The 20,552-nt window shown below is 36.8% G+C and overlaps 1 protein-coding gene across 10 annotated transcripts in view; it reads left to right on the top strand.

Moving 5' to 3' along the window:
- The window catches only part of Rapgef6 (Rap guanine nucleotide exchange factor 6), a 177,582-nt gene that overhangs the window by 49,945 nt on the left and 107,085 nt on the right, over positions 1-20,552 (top strand). For 9 of the 10 annotated variants that reach the window (XM_060363698.1, XM_060363697.1, XM_060363700.1 and 6 more), the window contains one exon: positions 9,248-9,391. In XM_060363698.1, coding sequence (XP_060219681.1) covers positions 9,248-9,391 — 144 coding nt within the window. Of the gene's footprint in view, positions 1-9,247; positions 9,392-11,834; positions 14,534-20,552 lie in introns of those variants that run through there. The other variant, XM_060363705.1, reaches the window with a different exon arrangement.

Here is a 20,552-nt window from a genome sequence, read left to right as displayed (position 1 = left end):
TACTCAGTCATCCTTGTGTTCACTTTTGAGTCATGGACTTTTGTTTTATTTTTACTTTAAGCATTAGATATTTGGAATACTCAATAGGGCATGAAAATTCCTTCTTTAAAAGTTACTTACTAAAGGCTACTACAGGAGTATGGGAGCTTCTCGGTTGATACATTTCCCACTTTTATACAGTCAGTGTGCTTTAATACACAGCGCAGAGAAGCGGTTTAGCATGTCTGTGTATAAGAAAAAGACAGGAAATCATTTATGCTATAGTCTCATTTACATTTGCTTCTCTAAACTGTTAGTCATTTCTCTAAAAGGGGTTTGGCTGTGCTTCTGCTGCTGCTGCTGCTGTTATTATTTCAGAAAATGTTTACAAACTAAGCCAAGCTCTGGCTGCTGGTTGTGCTTAGTACCTCTTTTTTGAGGATCCCTCAGTGTCATGCATGTCGGCCTGTCTGGTGTGTATGCACACATCAATGTTCAATTCTCCATATAGATGTCTGTTTGAAGCCCAGACTTTATTCTGGCATTTTATCATGTCCTTCTACTAATAGTTAGAATTTGTTGGCTTACATTATCATGTTATCTATTAATTTACTCATCAAGTCGTTTAAGCATTGGGCTCGTGGAATGGTTCAGCACATAAAGGTGCACACTAATGGTGTATTTTATTCTTGCTGTGACAACACTGAAAAGAACAAAATGGCAAATATGTGATGTATTCATGCGCAGCATTCCTCCTTAAACCAAACTCTCACGAATTACTAGACTACTTAGAGGGCATTCTATAAACTGACCATACTGTACTCTTTAGATTGCAGTACAGCAGTCATGGGACCATTCTAAAAGACAAAATGTAGCATTTAAATAAATATAATGCTTGATTTTTCTGTTGGCTTTGGACACTGGAGAATTATAAATCATGCTAGCAATATAACATGCAGGTAAGATCTGTCAAATTCCTGGTTTTGATAACTGTTCTATGCTAATATGAGATAAATTTCTAGGTATTGATAAAATTCATGATGAACAGATAATGTCCCTCCAGTTACTTTTTAAATATTTCAGGAAAAACTGGTGTGTAACATGTCAACAAAAGTCTTATCAAATATAAGTACAATTTTTAAATTTTAGAACTTTTTTCTGATTTGTCTGTGTTTAGAATGTTTTATTAATTATAGTAGATAATAATCCACAATTTTGGAATTCTTTAAAATGTTGAGAGTTCTTTGAAATATTTGATCTCTAGTAACTGCAGTGATGATTAGAAATACCTGTGGCCAGGCCCTTTCTGATTCGTTGGGTATATTAGCTTTGTTAGCTTGTCTTTCAAACCGATCTTGTTGCCAGGCATACTCACACATCCCTGTCGTACCAGCGCTGAGGAGACTGAAGCAGGAGTGCTGCTAAGCATTCAAGGGCAATGTGGGCCACAGTGAGACCCTGTTTCAGAAGCAGAAGAACAAAAGTATCATGTTTTCGAGGCTATGGATTTGCTATCTGGAATACAATTCATTACAGCTATAAGGAGTTTTTTTTTTTTCTTTTCAGGAGTTTCTGGGTTGAGACTAAACTTAAAATGTTTCTGTACATGATTTTATTGATTTCTTTTTCTTTTTCTTTTTAATTTTAGCTTTTATATGTAGTTTCTTCCAGGTAGGAAGACAAGGACAACTACTTAACAGTCTGCATCCCAATACATTCTTTTTTATTATTATTATTACAGTTTATTCACTTTCTATCCCAGCTGTAGCCCTCTCCCCAATCCCACTCTCCCTCCCTCTTCTTCTCCTATGCCCCTCCCCCAGTCCAATGATAGGGGAAGTCTTCCTCCCCTTCCCTCTGACCCTAGCCTATCAGGTCTCATCAGGACTGGTTTCTTTGTCTTCCTCTGTGGATCACCTCAAAGAGGCAGCCACTAAGTTCATGTCAGAGACAGTCCCTGTTCCCCTTACTAGGGAACCCACTTGAATACTGAGCTACCATGGGCTACATCCGAGCAGGGGTTATAGGTTATATCCATACATGGTCCTTGGTTGGAGTATCAGTCTCAGAAAAGACCCCAAGGCCCAGATATTTTGGTTCTGTTGCTCTCCTTGTAGAGCTCCTTTTCCCTCCAGGTCTTCCCCTTCTATCTCCCGCTTCTTTCATAAGATTCCCTGCACTCTGCCCAAACGTTGGCTATGAGCCTCAGCATCTGCTTTGATTCCTTGCTGGGTAGAGTCTTTCAGAGGTCCTCTGTGGTAGGCTCTTGTCCTGTTCCCTGTTTTCTCCCTCTTCTGATGTCTATCTCGTTTGCCTTTCTGAATGAACATTGGGCTTCTAACTGGGAACCTCCTTCTTGATTAGCTTCTTTAGGTGTACACATTTTGGTATGATTATCCTATATTATATGTCTAATGTCCACCTATAAATGAGTACCATGTGTGTATTTCTCCTAGGATACCTCACTCAGGATAATCATTTCTAGATCCTACCATGTGCCTGAAAATTTCATGATTTCTTTGTTTTTAATTTTTTTACTCAATATTAATTGAGTAATATTCCATTGTGTAAATGTACAGTAATTTCTGTATACAGGAAGCACCAGAAACTAACAGCCAACACCTAAGATAGCCCAATGGGTAGAGGCCAGCCTAAAAGCTCCAATACATTCTAGAGGTTAGAGCAGATTCTCTTAAAAGGGAAGAACTACATGAAAAGTAGTTGTACCCATTGCATAACTTGAAGACTTTGTCCAAACTTGAAAATAATGACAAATAAAGGGTTTTATTGGCAGGCAGTCATTAGCATTGGGAATGTAAGGTGCTGCTATCAGTTTAGAAAAATAATTTGGCATTTGGTCACCATATTATCCATTAATTTCACTCCAGTACACACCCCCAAGAGATTGCAAAACATGTTCATATAACATCATGTATATGGATGTGTACATTATCTATAATTTCTCAAAAATAGAAATAGCACAAATATTTGTAGCATGAATAAACTTTATCCAGTGTTTTTAGGATGGGATAGTTCTTTGCCTTATTAAGAGTGAGCTATCTGTTACTGCCACAAAATGGATAAACTTTGAAAATACTCTTATGTAAAAGAAGCTAGACACAAAGCCACCAATCATATAACTTCTTTACATAAACTGTCTACAATAGTACTCCAGATGGTAGCACCTGCTTTTAATGTCAGTACTTTGAAGATAGTGTAGCATAGTTCTGTGAGTATAAGGTTAGGCCGGTCTACATACGTAGCGAGCCAGGGCTATATAGGGAGCCTCTGTCTGTCTGCTTTCTGTCCGTCTGTCTGTTTCATTCTCTCTCGCTTTTTCTTTCTCTCGTTCTTTCTCTGCTTTCTGTACATATGTGTGTATACATATATATATATATATGTGTGTGTATATATATATATGTATATACATATTGAATTGATAGGAAATTGAATTGATAGGAAAATTGAGATTAGTGGGCTACCAACTTTTGTGGAAAAAGGACATAGGAATTCAGATAGATGCTGAATTTCTTTAGGGTGATGATAGTGATTTAGAACTAGGTAGTAGTGACTGTTAAAACAATTTCGTTTACTGTATAGAAAGCCACTGAACTATCGGTAGATTTTATACTATGTGAGTTTTACCATAATAAAACAAATACCAGGAAAATTTCATACCTTTGTTAACTACAAAGGTAACTACTAGAACAAAACTGCAGTACTTGTGAGTACTAAGTGGTTTTTTTTTTGTTTTTTTTTTTTTGTTTTTTTTTTTTTTTAACCAGTGAACAAAGAATACACATTTCAAGGCTGGAGACATGACTCAGCAGTTCAGAACACTTGCAGAGGTCCCAGGTTTGAGTCCTAGCACCCACATGGGGGCTCACAGCTAACTGTAATTCCATTTCTGATGCTCCTGTCTTCTCATTTCCACAGATGCAGGCCTGGTGCATCTGGTTATACATACATACATGCAAACAAAATACCCCTACGCAAATAATAAAATAAATGAGTAAATCTTAATCAGAGAAATAAGAAATATAAGAAATACACATAATGGCTATAAGGTTGAGATCAAAATATTAATCATGACAGTGAGGCTTCTACCTCATAGGACAATGTGTTTCAATAAATAAAATGATAAATATATTGCAGGTACATATGTAATATGCTCCCATAAGTAAGTGCAGTTTTGTGAATTTTAAAAATCATAAATGCAAAAACTGGTTTTGTGAAGAAACTAAGCCTGAGCAGTTGTGGCCACATTGCCTTTCTTGAGCACCATAGGCTTCTCAACACGAAGAATAATAATTAAAAATTACAAATTGTATCTCTTCTTCCCTCCACCTAGTTAACAAATTTTTTGAGATATTGTCAGTGGAACTCTGCTTTAGTGAGATGTTTTGAGTTTTAGCTATTAGGTTCAACTTTATGAGGAACCTTATCAAACACAGCTGCTAGCGGGACTGTTCTCATGACAGATGTATTCTCTGATCTTAACACTTATAGCCATTGGAGTGTGATGGGGAAGGAGAGTTCTGTTGAAATATAGCAAAAATTGTGAATTGCTCTGTTTATAAAGGATTCTTCATTTGGAGTGTTAAGGAGAGAATTGCCAAGCTGCCTTAGCAGAAAAAGAATAACAGAATGGTTTCTGGCCAAGTTATAGATAGAAATTAGACTACAGAGTCAGAAGTGACCTGTGAAGAGCAATGTGGAAGACTGCTTCAGAAATAGGCAACTTCTTGTTCAGTCTGGCTGTGCCTTTTCATGAGATTATTGTGAGATGGTGTGAAGTTACACGTGGCAACGCATTTTTTTGTCCTCCTAGTGCTCAATTTGTAATGCCCTATATTGCCAATGTTTGTCAGGAAACAGCTCAAGAGGAGCAAAGTGCTTTCAGCCTTGACAGTAGTCAGTGTTTTCTTCAAGTTGGAAAGTAGATAGATGACCGAGATAAAACAAAAGGTGGATTCTCTACTAGAAAGCCTAGAAATTTTGAAAAGAACAAGCAAGGGGAGATGAAGATGAGGAAGCAGAAAAGGAGCAGTGTCAGCTTTTTAAAAAAGACTAGCCTGTTGTCATGATGGAGCTGAGAGCACAGATGACTTTGCTGAGAGGAAGGGTCTTGCTAGATGATAATAAATGTTGCGTGTGACTACCTAATGTTGATCAGGATGGTGAAAAAGCCAAAGGATTGGGTTCTGAAGCCTTACCTCATTATTTCTTTACCTCGGCATTTATATAAGATCAAAATTATATGCCCTGTAAATAAGTATAATTGATATTGAACTGAGGTTGTGATAAATAATATTTTCTCACTAATTAGGTACATGCATCTGGGAATCAAAAGCTTATAAGAGATATAGAGCAGGATATCTCAGACTGTAATTTCTAATACTGTTAAGAATTTTGTAAGACTTCTAAGATTCATCAAAAGTTTTTGAAACATTTCTTATAGTGATTCATACCTTGTCTTTATTTGGTCTTTTAATATAATAATTCACTCAACCAGTTTTTTTCTATTATAAAATTTTCCTTATGTTCTAAAATAGTGGTGCTCAACCAGTGAGTCGTGACCTTTTTCACAGGGTGCTTATCAGATATCCTGCATATCAGATATTTATAATTCATAACAGTATAAAAATTAGAATTATAAAGTACCAGTGCAAATAATTTTATGGTAGGGAGTCACCACAACATGAGGAATTGTATTAAAAGGTGCAGTGTTAGAAAGGTTAAGAAACACTTTCTAGAAAGAAGTTTAACACAAGCTATTGATTAACTTTGTTTTCTGTAGTATGAGCCTATGATGATTAATACTAATCATCAGCTTGATGAGGTGTTAGAGAAAAAAAAACACTTATGGTTATTTCTGTAATGAATTTTCTAAATTTAAGCTTATTGAGGTTGAAAGGTCAACCTTAGATATGGGCAGCACCATGCCCCGGCCTCAGGTCTAGGGCTGAATAAAAGAAGAAAGGGAGCTGAACAGGCAGCAATATCCACACTCCTCACAGTCCTGCACTCATCACTTCCTTACTATGATAGACTATGTGTTCAAGCTGTGAGGCAAAATAAGGCTTTCCTTCCTCAGGTTGGCCTTTGTCAGGTGTGTTGTAAAAACAAGGCAAGTAACTAAAAAAGAACCCTTATTTTTTTTTTTTTCTGGCTGCTTTTGTTGTTTATAGTAAATTGTCTTTTTTTTTTTTTTGTATCTTTCCTCCCATCCTGCTCCCTAAGAAATAGTGTTTGGGCTTTCTTTTGATGCTATTTCCATCTCATTTTAATTCCTGTTTGAAAATAACAGAAGCTGAGCCTGTCATGGTGATGCACACCTCTAATCCCAGCACTCAGGAGATCTGAGAAAGAATATCAAGAGTTCAAAGCCAGTTCAGGCTATTTAGTGAGATCTTACCTCCATAAACAGAAAGAAAAAGTCTGAAGCTAAGTAAGCACACTTATAAGAAAGAATCCAAGCAAAGAGGAATAGGAAAGAAGCCAGAGAGATATAGCTGAAAGGGCATGCCCTCATGGTGTACCTCCTCACCTCCTTCCTACATTTTTCCTCCTCCCAATACTGTTTCAGCATTGTTATGCCTCAGTGGATTAATCTTATCAGTTGGGTCAGAGCCCTGATGCTATATTAATAACCATCTTTGGAAGTACTCACTTACCCCAAGGTCGTCTTTTTTTTTTAATCCCCTGTGTGATTCTTAATCTATATAGGATGATAATCAGAATTAACCATCAGTCATATGTGTAAGAGACCAACATGTTGGCAGGGGAAAAAAAAAGCAGACTTTTAGGCAGGATCTACATGTAAGTGCTTAGAATGACTTGAGGTCTGTCTATCATGGTGTCTAGCATGTGACAATAGAATGGGAAGGATAATACACAGGAAGTCATCTCTATAAAACTACTTCATAGACAAGTTTAAGTTATTTACAAAGGCATGAGTGCTAACACTAACAAGGCGGTTACTCAGTTTGAACTTCTCACCCCTGAAACAGAACAAAACTGTTAGAAAAATCTTCACAAAATTTTACAAATCTCTAGAGCTTTTATAAAAGATGATTTACTTGGGGAGTGTGGGATCAGTTGGTTTTCCAAGGTCAATTTTGTTTAAGATGAAGTTAGAAGCATGTCTTGGGACTCAAGCCAGGATATTGCAAGTTTAAGGTCAGCAGCAGATATGGAGCAAGAACCTGTTTTGAAAATAGAAAACAGTTTAGGGAAGATGGAGGTATACATGGCTTTGAATGTCAGCTATAAGAGTTTAATTTTTTTCTTTTTCTTTTTTTTTAATATATTTATTTATTATTTATACAATGTTCTGCCTGCACGTGTGCTTGTGAACCAGAAGAACGCATCAGATCTCACTATAGATGGTTGTGAGCCACCATGTGGTTTCTGGGAATTGAACTCAGAACCTTTGGAAGAACAGCCAGTGTTCTTAACCTCTGAGCCATCTCTCCAGCCCCGAGTTTAATTTTTTCAAGGGAGATGACTCTGGTTAAGAGCACTGGCTGCTCTTTAGAGAACCCAAGTTCAGTTCCCAGCACCACAGGACAGCTCAAAACCGTCTATAACTCCAGCTCCAGTGTCCTCTTTGGGCCTCTGCAGACACCAGGAATATTTGTAGTATATAGACATACATGCAGACAAAACACTAATACACATCAAATGAATTTTTAATGTAATTAATACTGCCAGTCTGTTATCGCATTAGAAAAACTGACATGATGAAGTGGTAGTGTATCTCATTACAGGATGAGATTGAAGAACTTGTGTAAAGCAGCAGGATCGCTAGTGATATGTTCTATGCTGAAGTGATTAAAATTAAAATTGATAGTGATAATGCCCTTGAAAGAAGGGGCATTCGGAGAGGGACATGTACAAACAGAATTGCCCCCCCTGAGAAATGGGTCTGATCTTTAGGAGATGAGCATGGGGCTGGAAATTTATTGTTGACTGAATTGTTAAATTCATTGCCAAGAGCATATTTTGTGATAGCAGAGTGATGTGACATTAGTACCAAAAGTAGTTGTAGAGAAAACTTAGACCATTTCTTGAATATTAGGTTAGTTATGAAGTATAGTTTAGAACTTACCAGTGTACATTTGCACAAACATTTAAATTTTCAGGGCTAAAGAGAATACTCTTGCAAAGGACTGATTTGGTTCCTAGCACCCACATAGAGCAGTTCACAGCTACCCATAACTGCAGCTTTAGGGAATTCAGTACCCTCTTCTAGCCTCCTTAGACACTGGCACATGTGTGGTATTGACTCACACAGACACAGACACACATAAACACACACACACACACATATAAATGAAAAATAAATCTTTTTAAAAATATTGTTAGTTGGAGCTGGAGAGATGGTTCAGTGGTTAAGAGCACTGGCTACTCTTCCAGAGGTCCTGAGTTCAATTCCCAGAACCCACATGGTGGCTCACAACCATCTATAAAGGGATCTAATACCCTCTTCTGGAGTGCACCATATATACACAGAACACTCACATAAATACATATAATTTAAAATATATATTGTTAGTTTACAGTAATGTATTCTCTGTGGTTGTATAGCAATCTTATGTCAACATTACAGGTTTTGCAAATAGATAGGCCTGCCAGCTCTCCTTCAGTAAGGATCACTCTGGGCTTTCATTTTGTTTTGTTGCCTAGAGATGGTAATACTTGGAGATAATGTTGTAAAATGAAATACATACATGTGTGCATGTCCATCTTAAGTAGTCTCCATAACAGTCTCTCTGCTGTTGTTTTTAAAAGTTGCCATCCTTACTATCTTCCTGCATTAAGGTGAACAACAAAGTATTTCTATCAAAGAATAATAGTTTTGCTTTGTTTTTCTGTAGTTTACTAAAATGATAGCTTTGATTGTTTGTAAAATAAGTGCATATTCAAGCAGTTTGTAATTAGACTAACATTCAGGTTATAATTATTGAATGTGTAGGTGTAGTTAACAGCATTCATTTCTGGTAAGAGACTTTGCTTAGCGGATATATGTTTATGTGCTCAAGACAGACAGTTTCCTGGAAGGAAACTGTGGTCTCTAGTTCTTTATAAAAACATTGTCTTTAATCTTTTTCAACTTAGAACATTGCCTTGTACAGACTGTTTCTTCAGGCACTTTCTTGGCAGAAGTAAATGAAGTTTCCTAATGAGCCTGTTAAGACTTCATAGACTGTCAGTAAGATGGAAAAACTGGATATTTAATCAGGAATGTGAACATGTATTTCAGGTAGAGAATTCCAAAGATAATGAAGATAGTATTTTACAAAGAGAAATTCCTGCGAGACAGTCTCGACGAAGGTTTCGGAAGATTAACTATAAAGGAGAGCGCCAAACGATAATTGATGGAGTGGATATTAATAACTACCTTTCAGTGAGTATACTTCAAATTATTTCATGGATCCTTGATTTTTATATTAAATATCTTTAATTTACATGGTTTTTGGTGTCTACTGTAGAAGTTCAGGTAAAATAAACATTCAGTGTTTTAAAAAACCCACTTCTATTTGACTCTTGAATTGATTAGAAATTCTCCAATCTGTGGGAGTTTTGCTTTAGCTTTAGTTTTGCTTTAAGTAATTAATTAAAGTAAGTATTTGCTGTAGCTTCTTAGGTACATTTGTGGATTTTCTTGCCTTTATAGTGACTGAATGGGAGTCTGAGAACTCAGGCAGTTGACTAGTGGGAAGACTTTTCTTAATGTGATGAAGGAAGACACACACACACAAAAGAAAACCATGGCTGTTTTCCCCTTGACCTGTGGGATTGTTAGTCACACATAAAACAGGCACTGGTGTAGAAATATGTGGTAAAGTAACTTTAAAAGAAGCAAATGAAACATTGGGGCTTTGTAAAAACAGAGAAAAAAAGCTGTTGCTTTAGAAATCTTTTAACTCTGTTGTTGCACATCTTTTCAGACTGAAGTGATTAAGAAATAAAAATAATATTGAGGAAAAATAGTTCCATGTGCATTTGTAAGGAGAGCTTTCATAATTATTTCTTTCAGGGAGTCAGCACTGCAGTTTCAGAACTGTTAAGTTGCCCTACAGCTTTTACCTTTGGTCTATGTTTAAATGATAAAGTGCTGGGGGAGCTGGTTGCAGAAAAATTGACAAGGGTCTGTTGTTTTGGTGTCAGGACAGAAATGTTCTCATTGTGTGGCAGCGTAGGGGAGGGTAGTTAGGAAACTGGCTTACCAGAATAAAAATGGGAGTCAAGGCAGCTTTAAAGATTCTTCACATTTGCCTAATTTCATAAACTGAGTATGTTCTGTTTCTGAAAATAAGCATACTGGTCTCTGAATTTGCAACCAATACTGGAGCCAAACAAAGAAAGTTTCTTTTAAAACTACACAGTTGATTTTCCTGTTACTAATTAAACCTTTTCCCTTATTATATACAATGTCTATTTTACATTTTGAACACGTTTTATGATTTTTAAAAACACATATTATTTCAACATCTTTGAATGCTGTTGGATTTTCTTTTGCACTTTGAATAAGTGTGTAGTGCTCCATTATAATAGTATGCCATAATTGTTTGATTTGGATCTCAGTATTTGGTCATGTGTACTTTTTATAGACTATACTAATGGTATTCAGTGTCCTGTCACACTTGGCACACAAGTGTACACTGAGCAAATCCAACCTTTTCTAGATCTCCATCAATACTCTTCTTCTTAACTTCTTGTTACTCATCATTTTATGTTTAGATTGTATGTTCCATGTTTCTGCCTGAGTATGTAAGGATGTGCTCACCTGTGGGTTCCCTTTGGAAGCTAGAAGCCAAATTGAAGTATTTTCCTCTGTTCTTTACCTTAATTTTTGAGTGAGAATCTCTTCAGTGAACATAGAACCCACCATTTTAGTTAGATTGGCTACCCAACGAAACCCTGAGATCCAAGTTTCTGTATGTGTGTGTCTACATACGTATAGTTGGTGGTGAATCCAACTCAGAGCCTATGTGTATTCTGCCCATGGAACCATCCCCACTGTCCTAGGTTGACATGAGAGAGATAATACATTGTTTGTCTTTCTGTATCTGCTTTGTCCACTTGTAATTCAGTTCCATCTATCTTGCTTCAATGGACAGGATTAATCTTTACGACTGGCTAATACTGCATTTCTGTACGTATACTACATTTTATTTGTATCCATTCATTGGTAGGTACACATGCAGTGACTCTTGTATTCCAAGTAATGGAGGCACTTACTCATATAGATCTGTTCTTAGCATGTCTCATTTTCTTTTGGGTATTTCATTTCATAGGCTATTGCTGTGTTGCCAGGGCTGACTTTGAATTTCTCTCTCTCTCTCTCTCTCTCTCTCTCACACACACACACACACACACACACACACACTGAGATAAAAGAGCACAACCACACCCAATTGTTCTAGGCTTTTGGAGGCATTTTCATATATCTTCCATAATGGTTCTTCAAATTACAACTCACCTATAGACTGTGAGTGTCTTTTCTTGCACATCCTTGTCAGCTTTTTGTGATTTTTGGTTTGTCTGTCTTTTTGACAGTTGACTTCCTAGGTGACTATGATGATATCTTATTACTATTTTAATATTTTTGAGTAATTGTCCTAGATGTATTAAGATTACATTTATTGGTTATTGTATTTCTACCTTTTGAGAAGTGTTCTGATGATTTGCCCATTTCTTTCTATTGGATTACATGGAATTTTTGTACTGATCACTGAGTTTCTTATGTATTATAGATGTAAATCTTAGGTGAGTAGTTGAAAATTTTCTTATTCTCTTCACTTTATTATTTTCTTTGTTGGATAAGAACAACAAAGAAAATAAGTTGTGTTTGTTATTTCTGTTACTGTTGGTTGTGTTTTTAGGAATGTATTCTAATACTACCTATATTCAGCATTGAAGTATGTCCTCTATGTTTTGTGAATTTTTTTAGTATTTTTGGAAATTCAGGTCTTTGATCATTTGTGCAAGGTAAGAGATACATGCGTATATCCATTTTCCTTTCGATGTTTATTAAAGGGCTGTATTTTCTTCAGTAGATTCAGCATTTTGTTGGGAATTTGCTTACTATAGATGCAGATTTTTTTTATAGATGTGTCTCTTCTGTCACTATATATCTGTTCTTACGTTAGTACCAGTATTTTTTGTTTTCTATTGCTTAGTGCTGTGTTTGAAGTCTGATACTATGCCATTCTTGTTTTCTGTATTCTCTTTCGCTATTTGATGTTGATTGTGCTTCCACGAGAATTTGAGGATTTACTTCTTGTTTTGTTAAGAGTATCATTCCTGTTTGAAGGGCATTGCATCAAACCTCCAAGTTGCTTTGGATAATATGGACATTAACAATATTTTTATGTAGATGTACGCGCATAGAGGCTAGAAGGTAAGTTTGGATGTCCTGGAGCTGGTGTTACAAGAGGTGGTGAGCTACCCATGTGGGTCCTGGGTACTGAACTGTGGTACTGTCTGAGAACAGTACACACTATCAAGCATTGAGCCACCTCTCTAGCCCCTTAACATTAGCAGTATTAATTCTTAGTATATGAACATAAAGGGAAAAAAATCTTATTTTAAGTCTTTGTCTTCCTTTGTTAAATTTATTCCTAGATTTGTTTCTTTGTTTTGTTTTGTTTTTAATGAGTGAGATTGGAACATTCTTTGTTTGCTGTATAGCTCTTATACAGTGTATTGCTTTCATGATACCTTTTCAGCAGCTTGGTTTTTTACTCTTTCTCTTTGTATGTGTGTAGTTTGTTTAAATTTTCTGCTCTTCTCTCCTTTAAAAATGTTTTGTTGGGCTGGAGAGATGGCTCAGAGGTTAAGAGCAGTGGCTGCTCTTCCAGAGGTCCTGAGTTCAATTCCCAAGACCCACAAGGTGGCTCATAACCATCTATAGTGTGATCTGAAGCCCCCTTCTGGCTTGTAGGTCTACATGCAGATAGAACACTCGTCTGCATATTCTTAAAATCAAGGATATCATGAAATGGTGGGATCTAGAAAAGATCATCCTGAGTGAGGTATCCCAAAAGCAGAAAGACATGAAATATACTCACTTATAAGTGGATATTAGACATATAACATAGGATAAACATACTAAAATATATGCACCTAAAGAAGCTAAGCAAGAAGGAAAACCCTGGGTAATATGAACAATCCTCAGAAAGGCAAACAGGATGGAAATCGGAAGAGGGAGAAAACAGGAAACAGGACAGGAGCCTACCACAGAGGGCCTCTGAAAGACTACCCAGCAGTGTATCAAAGCAGATGCTGAGGCTCATAACCAAACTTCGGACAGAGTGCAGGGAATCTTATGAAAGAAGGGGGAGATAGAAAGACCTGGAGGGAAAAGGAGCTCTACAAGGAGAGCAGCAGAACCAAAATATCTGGGCCTAGGGGTCTTTTCTGAGACTGATACTCCAACCAAGGACCATGTATGGATATAACCTATAACCCCTGCTCGGATATAGCTCATGGTAGCTCAGTATCCAAGTGGGTTCCCTAGTAAGGGGAACAGGGACTGTCTCTGACATGAACTCACTGGCTGCCTCTTTGATCACCTCCCCCAAAGGGGGGAGCAGCCTTACCAGAACACATAGGAAGACAATGCAGCCAGCTTTGATGAGACCTGATAGGCTAGGGTTAGATGGAAGGGGAGAAGGACCTCCCCTATTAGTGAATGTGGAGAGGGGCATAGGAGGAGATGAGGGAGAGAGGGTAGGATTGGGAGGAAATGAGGGAAAGGGCTACAGCTGGGATACAAAGTACATAAACTAATTAATATAAAAAATTAAAAATATAAAAAGCATACAACATCAAAAAAATCCCAACAATTTTGTTGATTTTATATTTGAAGGAAAAAAGCAAACAAATGAGCAAGTGTGAGGACTTGAATTTAATTCGCTAGAAGTCCTCTGTAAACTCATTTGCTGTTATTCTTAGTGCTCCTATAGTAAAATGGAAGAGAGAGACTGAAAAATTCCCACTGACTGTATTGGAGAATGTAACTGCAAACAAGGTAGAAGGCAAGGACCAACACCCAAAGTTGTTCTGAGTAGCCCCCACACTCTAAGCTCATAGCCCCTCTCCATTTCTTTATTCCATTGACCTTTTGTATTCTCTCCAATCTTTGTTGTTTCTTTTTGTTTTATTAATTTTGGTTTGGGTTTGGTTTTATGTCATTGTGGTGCATCATATTATTTGATATTCTGTTCTCTACTATAATTAGTGATAGAAAAGTACTGCTTTTGGAACCACTAAGTTTTGTTATATTGTTATTTTCATTTGTTTTAAGGGATTTTAATTTTTTCCTTTCGATTTCTCTTTTTTTTTTCCATTTATTTTATCCAATTTATATCCTTGTAGCTCCTTCCCTCCTCTCCTTCCAGTTCCTCCCTCCCCCTTTTCTCAGCAAAGGAGAGTTTTTCTTTCCCCAGATCATCAAGTTGCATCAAGACTGAACATGTCCTCTTCCACTGTGGCCTGTCAAGGCAGTTCCACCAGGGGGAAGTGATCTAAAAGCTAGCAAGTGAGTCCCTGTCTGATGCAGTCCCCACTTCCCTTACTTGAATACCCACTTGAAGCGTGCTCTGCCCATCTGCTACGTCTTTTCAGAGGGCCTAGGTCCAGTTTGTGCTTGGTCCTTGGTTAATGCTTCAATATCAGCAAACCCCTCTGGGCCCTGGTTAGTTGGCTCTATTGTTTTTCTTGTGGAGCTCCTGTCACCTCTATGTTCTTCTATGTCCTATGTCACTAATCCCACTATTCCCCAAGACTCCATACACGTCAACCAATGTTTAGTTGTGAGTTTCATTATCTGTTTTGAGGGACTGGTGGGTAGAGCTTCTCAGAGGACAACTCTGACCAACTCCTTTTGATTTCTTCAAGTGCTCTAGTGCTCAGTCTCTGTTGTTTAGCTCCACACAGTTATATTAATTTCTAATTTCTTTTTTGCATGGGCTGCCTTTTCTAACCTGCCTCCTCATTCTCTGTGTGTCATTACTAATAAAGGCCGCATATTTTTAGGCCTTTTTAAATACTCCATTTAGCAATTATATCTCTTAATTTGATAATGTATTTATATACAAGGTTGCTATTGACAAAAGCATACTCCTATCATTTGTTAATTTTCTTTTCAGTGTTTATTTGGGACTGAGGATCTTGCACCCAGGGCCAAACACATGCTAAGCTGTGCTTTGCTTCTGAACGTGCTCAGCCCTTCATCGTTTTGGTTATCCTTTGTCCTTTTATTTTCCTATTGTTAATCTGTATGGCTTACTGTATGGTACTGTTGGATTGTTTTCTCTCTCTCTCTCTCTCTCTTTTTTTTTATTTTGTCTCTTCTGGGTTTTACACTATGTTTTCCTGGTGGTGGTGATCTGTTTTTCACTCCTAGAGGGTTTCCCTTTGTTTTTCTGAGGCTTATCTTATGATAACTTCTTTTGCTTGTCATAGACTTTTTCCTTAATTTCTCTGGGACTAATAATCTCAGTTGGCAGCTCATTTCTTACATACATACTTGAAGTATGCCATGGCATCCTGGCCTAGCCTTCAAGAATTCTGCTGAGAAATTATCTTAATAAGATACCCTTCAGTGTGATATTGAACTGTTCTGTTGCAGTTTGTAGAATTCCATTTCATATTCTCTGGACAATTTGACTATAAAGTGCCACCGTGAAGATATTTTCTAGTCAAGCCTGCCTAGAATCCTAAAGACCTTCTTGGGCTGCATGTCCTTAGGTTCGAAAATTTTTAAACTTAAATTTTTAGGGGCTAAAGAGATAGCTGAGTGCTTATAAGCACTATTTGCTCGTGTAAAGGACATGAGTTAGATACCCAACACCTACATGGTGTCTCACAACCCTCTGTAACTCCAGTTCCAGGGATTCTGATATCTTTTTCCAGCCTCCCTGAACACCACTCATACACATGGTACATTGGCATTCATATAGTACACAAACATCCATGCAAACAAAGCACACACATAATAAATCTTTATAAAATCAAAATTTAAACTTTTTTATAACAACATTCGTTTTGTTTTGTTTTGTTTTAGATAGCTTCTCACTATGTTATGCCCAGGCTTATCTCAAGCTGCTGGACTCAAAATGTCCCCAGCTCAGCCTCCCTAGTAGCTAGAACTATAAACACATAAACACTGTGCCTAGCCTACAACACTGTTCTTGGTGCATAGTAGTCATTATAATGATATGTCATTGTTCATTGAATGACTAATACTTGGTCATTAAATTTATTTCTGGTTTTTTAAAGTGATTTTCTATGAAATATTATGGATATGTATGCCAGTATGTTAATCACTATAGAAAAAATACAAGCTATATTATTACCAAATCACAGGATCTGTATGCCTTTTGCCTCTTTGTATGATGAGTTAAAGAGTACATATAAATGTCTGTTTTACACTTGTGTGTATATCTCCATGTATGTGTGTTGTTGTATATTTTAGTCTCAACTTCAGTGTGTTCTTTCTTCAGATTTTTGCTTGTTTGATTTTGGTGTCATGCCATAAAGCATAGAATCTGTATTTCCTCTTGAGGTTTATACTTTACACACAGCAGTCATTTGCTTTTAGTCTTCCTGTGTGCTGAAGAAAGCTATCTTTAGAAATTTTGGTTTCCTGAACGTACTAGAGCAAGCAATTGGTACTTAGGATTTGTTGAGTGATAACTCATTAAGTGATATTTTTGCATATCTGGGCTTGTATGGTTCCGTGTGTTAAGTAGTTTTCCTACTGGTTACTGTCAGGAATTTGGTAAATGAGAACTTAATTGATCAGCTGAGACAAATCTGATGATTAACAGTGAGACTGGATTAGAGAAGGATTTTTACCAGAGTACTTACGTTTGTGGTATCTTGAATTAATACATTTTTTTCTTAGAAAGGATATATTTCTGTCAGTTTAGAAAATGCTATATTAACACTGTATATGAAAATGAATTAACAACCTTTACAGAAATCAATATGATAACTTCTCAAAATGCAAAGTAGGTCTGGTGTATGAGCCAGCTGTACTATCCTGTGTATTGACCTGAAGAACTCCAAGTCATCATATCACGGAGATGAGGCACTTGTACACCAGTGCTTATTGAAGCACTAGTTAAAAAATACATGTGAAACCACCGTAGTGTTTTAACAGCAGAGAAATGAGTAAGGGAAGTATGGTGCGTGTTCACATTGGAATGAGAGAGCTGATAAATCATGGCAACCTGAGTTCCATCCCTATAACCCACGTAAAAGTTTAAAAGTCCAGTCCTAAACTTTTAACCCTAGCAGTGAGAAGTAGAGGCAGGCAGATCCTAGTCTCCAGGACTCCCTGGCCAGCCAGTCTACCCCTACTTAGCAAGACCCAAGGCAATAAAAGTTTCTCAAAAAAAGGTGGCCAGCACTTAAGAACAGTATCTGAAGTTATCTTCTGACTACAACATGTACATAACACACCACACTCTCTCACACATACACACGGGAATGAAGTTACATTGTTTGCAGGAAAATTAATGCAACTGGAGAATCATATTAAGTTAATTAAGCCAGTCATAGACAAGTGTATGTTTTCTTTCATTTGTGATTGTTAGATTTTATATATGTTTACAGAAAATTATATGTATGTATATAAGTGTATATATATATATATGATTAAAATAGAAGTGAAATTGTCTAAGGGAACAAAGACAAAATTGGAGGGAGAAATGTAGAAAAGGGACATAAAGGGATGTGATGGCTATTCTCAGTTGTCATCTTGAGTATATCTGGAATGAACTACAATCCAGAAATTAAGGGTACACCTGTGATCTTGATCTCAAGGCAGGAAGACAACATGTGTTTGATCTGAATCTTGAGGTGGGATGACACACACTTTTATTCATCTGGAATATTTTAGTATTAACTATACAAAATAGTTTTAGTTTTAATGTGTGCATAAATGTACTATGATCATATTCATCCCTCCCAATGGCAGGCATAACCTCAATCTGAAAAGATTGGTAAGAAAAGAATGCTAGGCTAGCATTTGTTGAGTAAGTGACATACCCAACCTTCTTCTTACTTTTGAGACAGGGTCTCAACAAATGCCCAGGCTATGCTCAAATTCAGTCTGTAGCTAGGTCAGGGTTGAACCTTGGCAGTCTCAGCCTCCCAAACAGCTATGACTACAGCCTGTGACTCCAGGCCTCACTCTAGTAGTAATATCTTTAAAACCTCAGTCTGTAACATTTTGTGTGTCTATTTAACTTTATTGAGCTATAAATAGTACATGACTCATACTTGAAATACATGATTTTAGTATTATTCACAGACCTTTATAGCAGTCAATATGATCAAGATAAACTTCTGTCACTCTCAAGTGTTTCTTTGTCTCTCTTTGTAATCCATCCTTTCCTAAATCCCTGTCCTTAGGCAAATGCTATGATTTTTTTCTCAGTGTTGATTAGTTTTGTTTTCTAAAATGTTATATGACTTAATATGTTCTTTTTGCCTGTCACCTTATACTTGTTTCAGTGATTATGAGCTATACCGATACCATGTGTTACATTATTTCTCCACTTTTTTCCTGAGTGATACTCCATTGTTTCTGTATGCCACAGTTTCTTTCATTTTCTACCTGTTGGTAAGTATTTAATTGTTTCAGTGTAGTGCAGTTATGAGCAATTGTATATACATCTTTGTTGATACTTATTTTCAGCTTCCTTAAATTAATACTCAGAAGTAGATGACTAGATCATATATTGTTATAGCTAACATTCATTACTTAAGACAAAACAAAGCCAGAACCTGTTCTCTAAGGTGACTGCATAGTCTGTTCATTCTTTGTTGTATTCCCTGTGATCTAAGAGAAAAGGTAACTAGTTCCTCCTTAGCAGCCATTGATAAGGTCAGATTTTTACTAGCACTGTTTAGAAACTCTAATACTTAAGTATACTATGGTTTTAATATTTTAAGTAATCCTATTGCTGTGGGAATATTCAACATGTTTTCATACTTTGTAGCCATTTGGATATTGTAAAATCTTTTCAGACCATGGACTTTTGAGGAAGATGTATTTAGTATATAGAAATAGCACAAAGATGTTTGTGAAAAATATCTAATGAGTAGAATCTGTAATTAAGCCATATAAAGAACATACTGCAGCTGGATGAGCCAGATACCTACAGTTCTTCCTCCACTAACTGTAGGAAGGTGCACTTGTGCTTTGTTTGCTTTGCCACGAAAAGCGATGGTGCTAAGGCTTTGTCTGCCTGTTCACTGGGTTTTGTAGGGGTTCTTGGAAAATAACATCAGTTGTTGAAAATGTGTTCCTGTTTCAGTTTTCTTGTGTCATTGCTCTAAGTGCTCACTATTATTTTGTTGTGACTTGTTATAGGTCTTGCTATATATAACTTGGTTTTTTTTTTAACTTTATGATCGTCTTGCCTCATCCATGTGCCACCCCTGCCTTGATTTTCTTCATATGCCTGTTACAACATCACCCACGCTCACAGTATAAACTGTTTTCATCTAAGTTGTGGACATTTTTAAGCCGAAAAGTATTATACAATCATTTTATCAAGACAAATCTACTTTTTCATTGTTTTTTTTTTTTTATTGTAAAATCTGTTCTGAACTGGTTCCCCTTTTGCTAGCCTTGTTTTCCATAGTCTCCTACCTTCCACCACCAACTGGTCCATTCATTTTTCTTTTGTAAGTTTTAAATGGAGCTCTAACAGTGTCTTTTACATTCCTAATTCTCTCTGTGGCTTACCACAATCTGTCAGAGAAGATGCACGTGTGATCCAGCACATGAGGACGTGCAGTCTAGACTCGCCTGTCCAGTAAGAACATGCTGTGATGGTGCAGGTGCCTTATGTTGGTGCTGCCTAGAGGGTGGCAGCCACTCACACATGGTTCCTGAGCACTTAAAATGCAGCTAATGTAACCAGTGTCTACAGTTTTAACTTTATTTAGTTTTGAATAAATATGAGTAACTAAATAAGTACATGATAGCTAGTAATTACCAGATTGAATAGCACAGGTCCTCAACTCTTCAGTACTTTTTCTTTTCTATGTATCTCCTGTATTTTAACTGTTCCAAATTGTTGGTCCTTAGAATGGCCACGTTTTCATATAAATCTCTTGTGTTATTTATTTTATGTTAAATCTCCTTTTGTTGTTTTACTTAAAACCTATTCATCCCCAGGATAAATTATTTTCTTTTTGAAAGGGCTAGGCATGCCTGTGTGCTTTTAGAACATTCTGTCAAATGTGTGTGCCTACTGTTTACATTACATTGCTCTTGCCTTAAAAATGAGAGCCTCACTGTATCCTCAGTGATTTGCCTGTCATAATAACAGCACTTGTTCCTAGAGTCTTAGACAAGTTTGCTTAGCTTTGTGTATCTTTTGTCAAGTTTGAGCTTTGTTTTGGTCTGAGTGCTTTCTGATTTGTGGGTTTTGGTGGTGGTGTTATAATTCTGGGGTTATTGGTTTGTCTTGATAATTTAAAGGTTTATTAAAGTACTTTGCCAGGTGTCTGGTATTTTGTAAAGCATTTAGCAT

This window comes from Meriones unguiculatus, chromosome 11 (assembly GCF_030254825.1).
Source record: "Meriones unguiculatus strain TT.TT164.6M chromosome 11, Bangor_MerUng_6.1, whole genome shotgun sequence".
In the NCBI taxonomy this organism is placed as follows: domain Eukaryota; kingdom Metazoa; phylum Chordata; class Mammalia; order Rodentia; family Muridae; genus Meriones; species Meriones unguiculatus.
The sequence above is the reverse complement of the archived record's forward strand: the minus strand, read 5'-3'. Positions and strand labels throughout refer to the sequence as shown.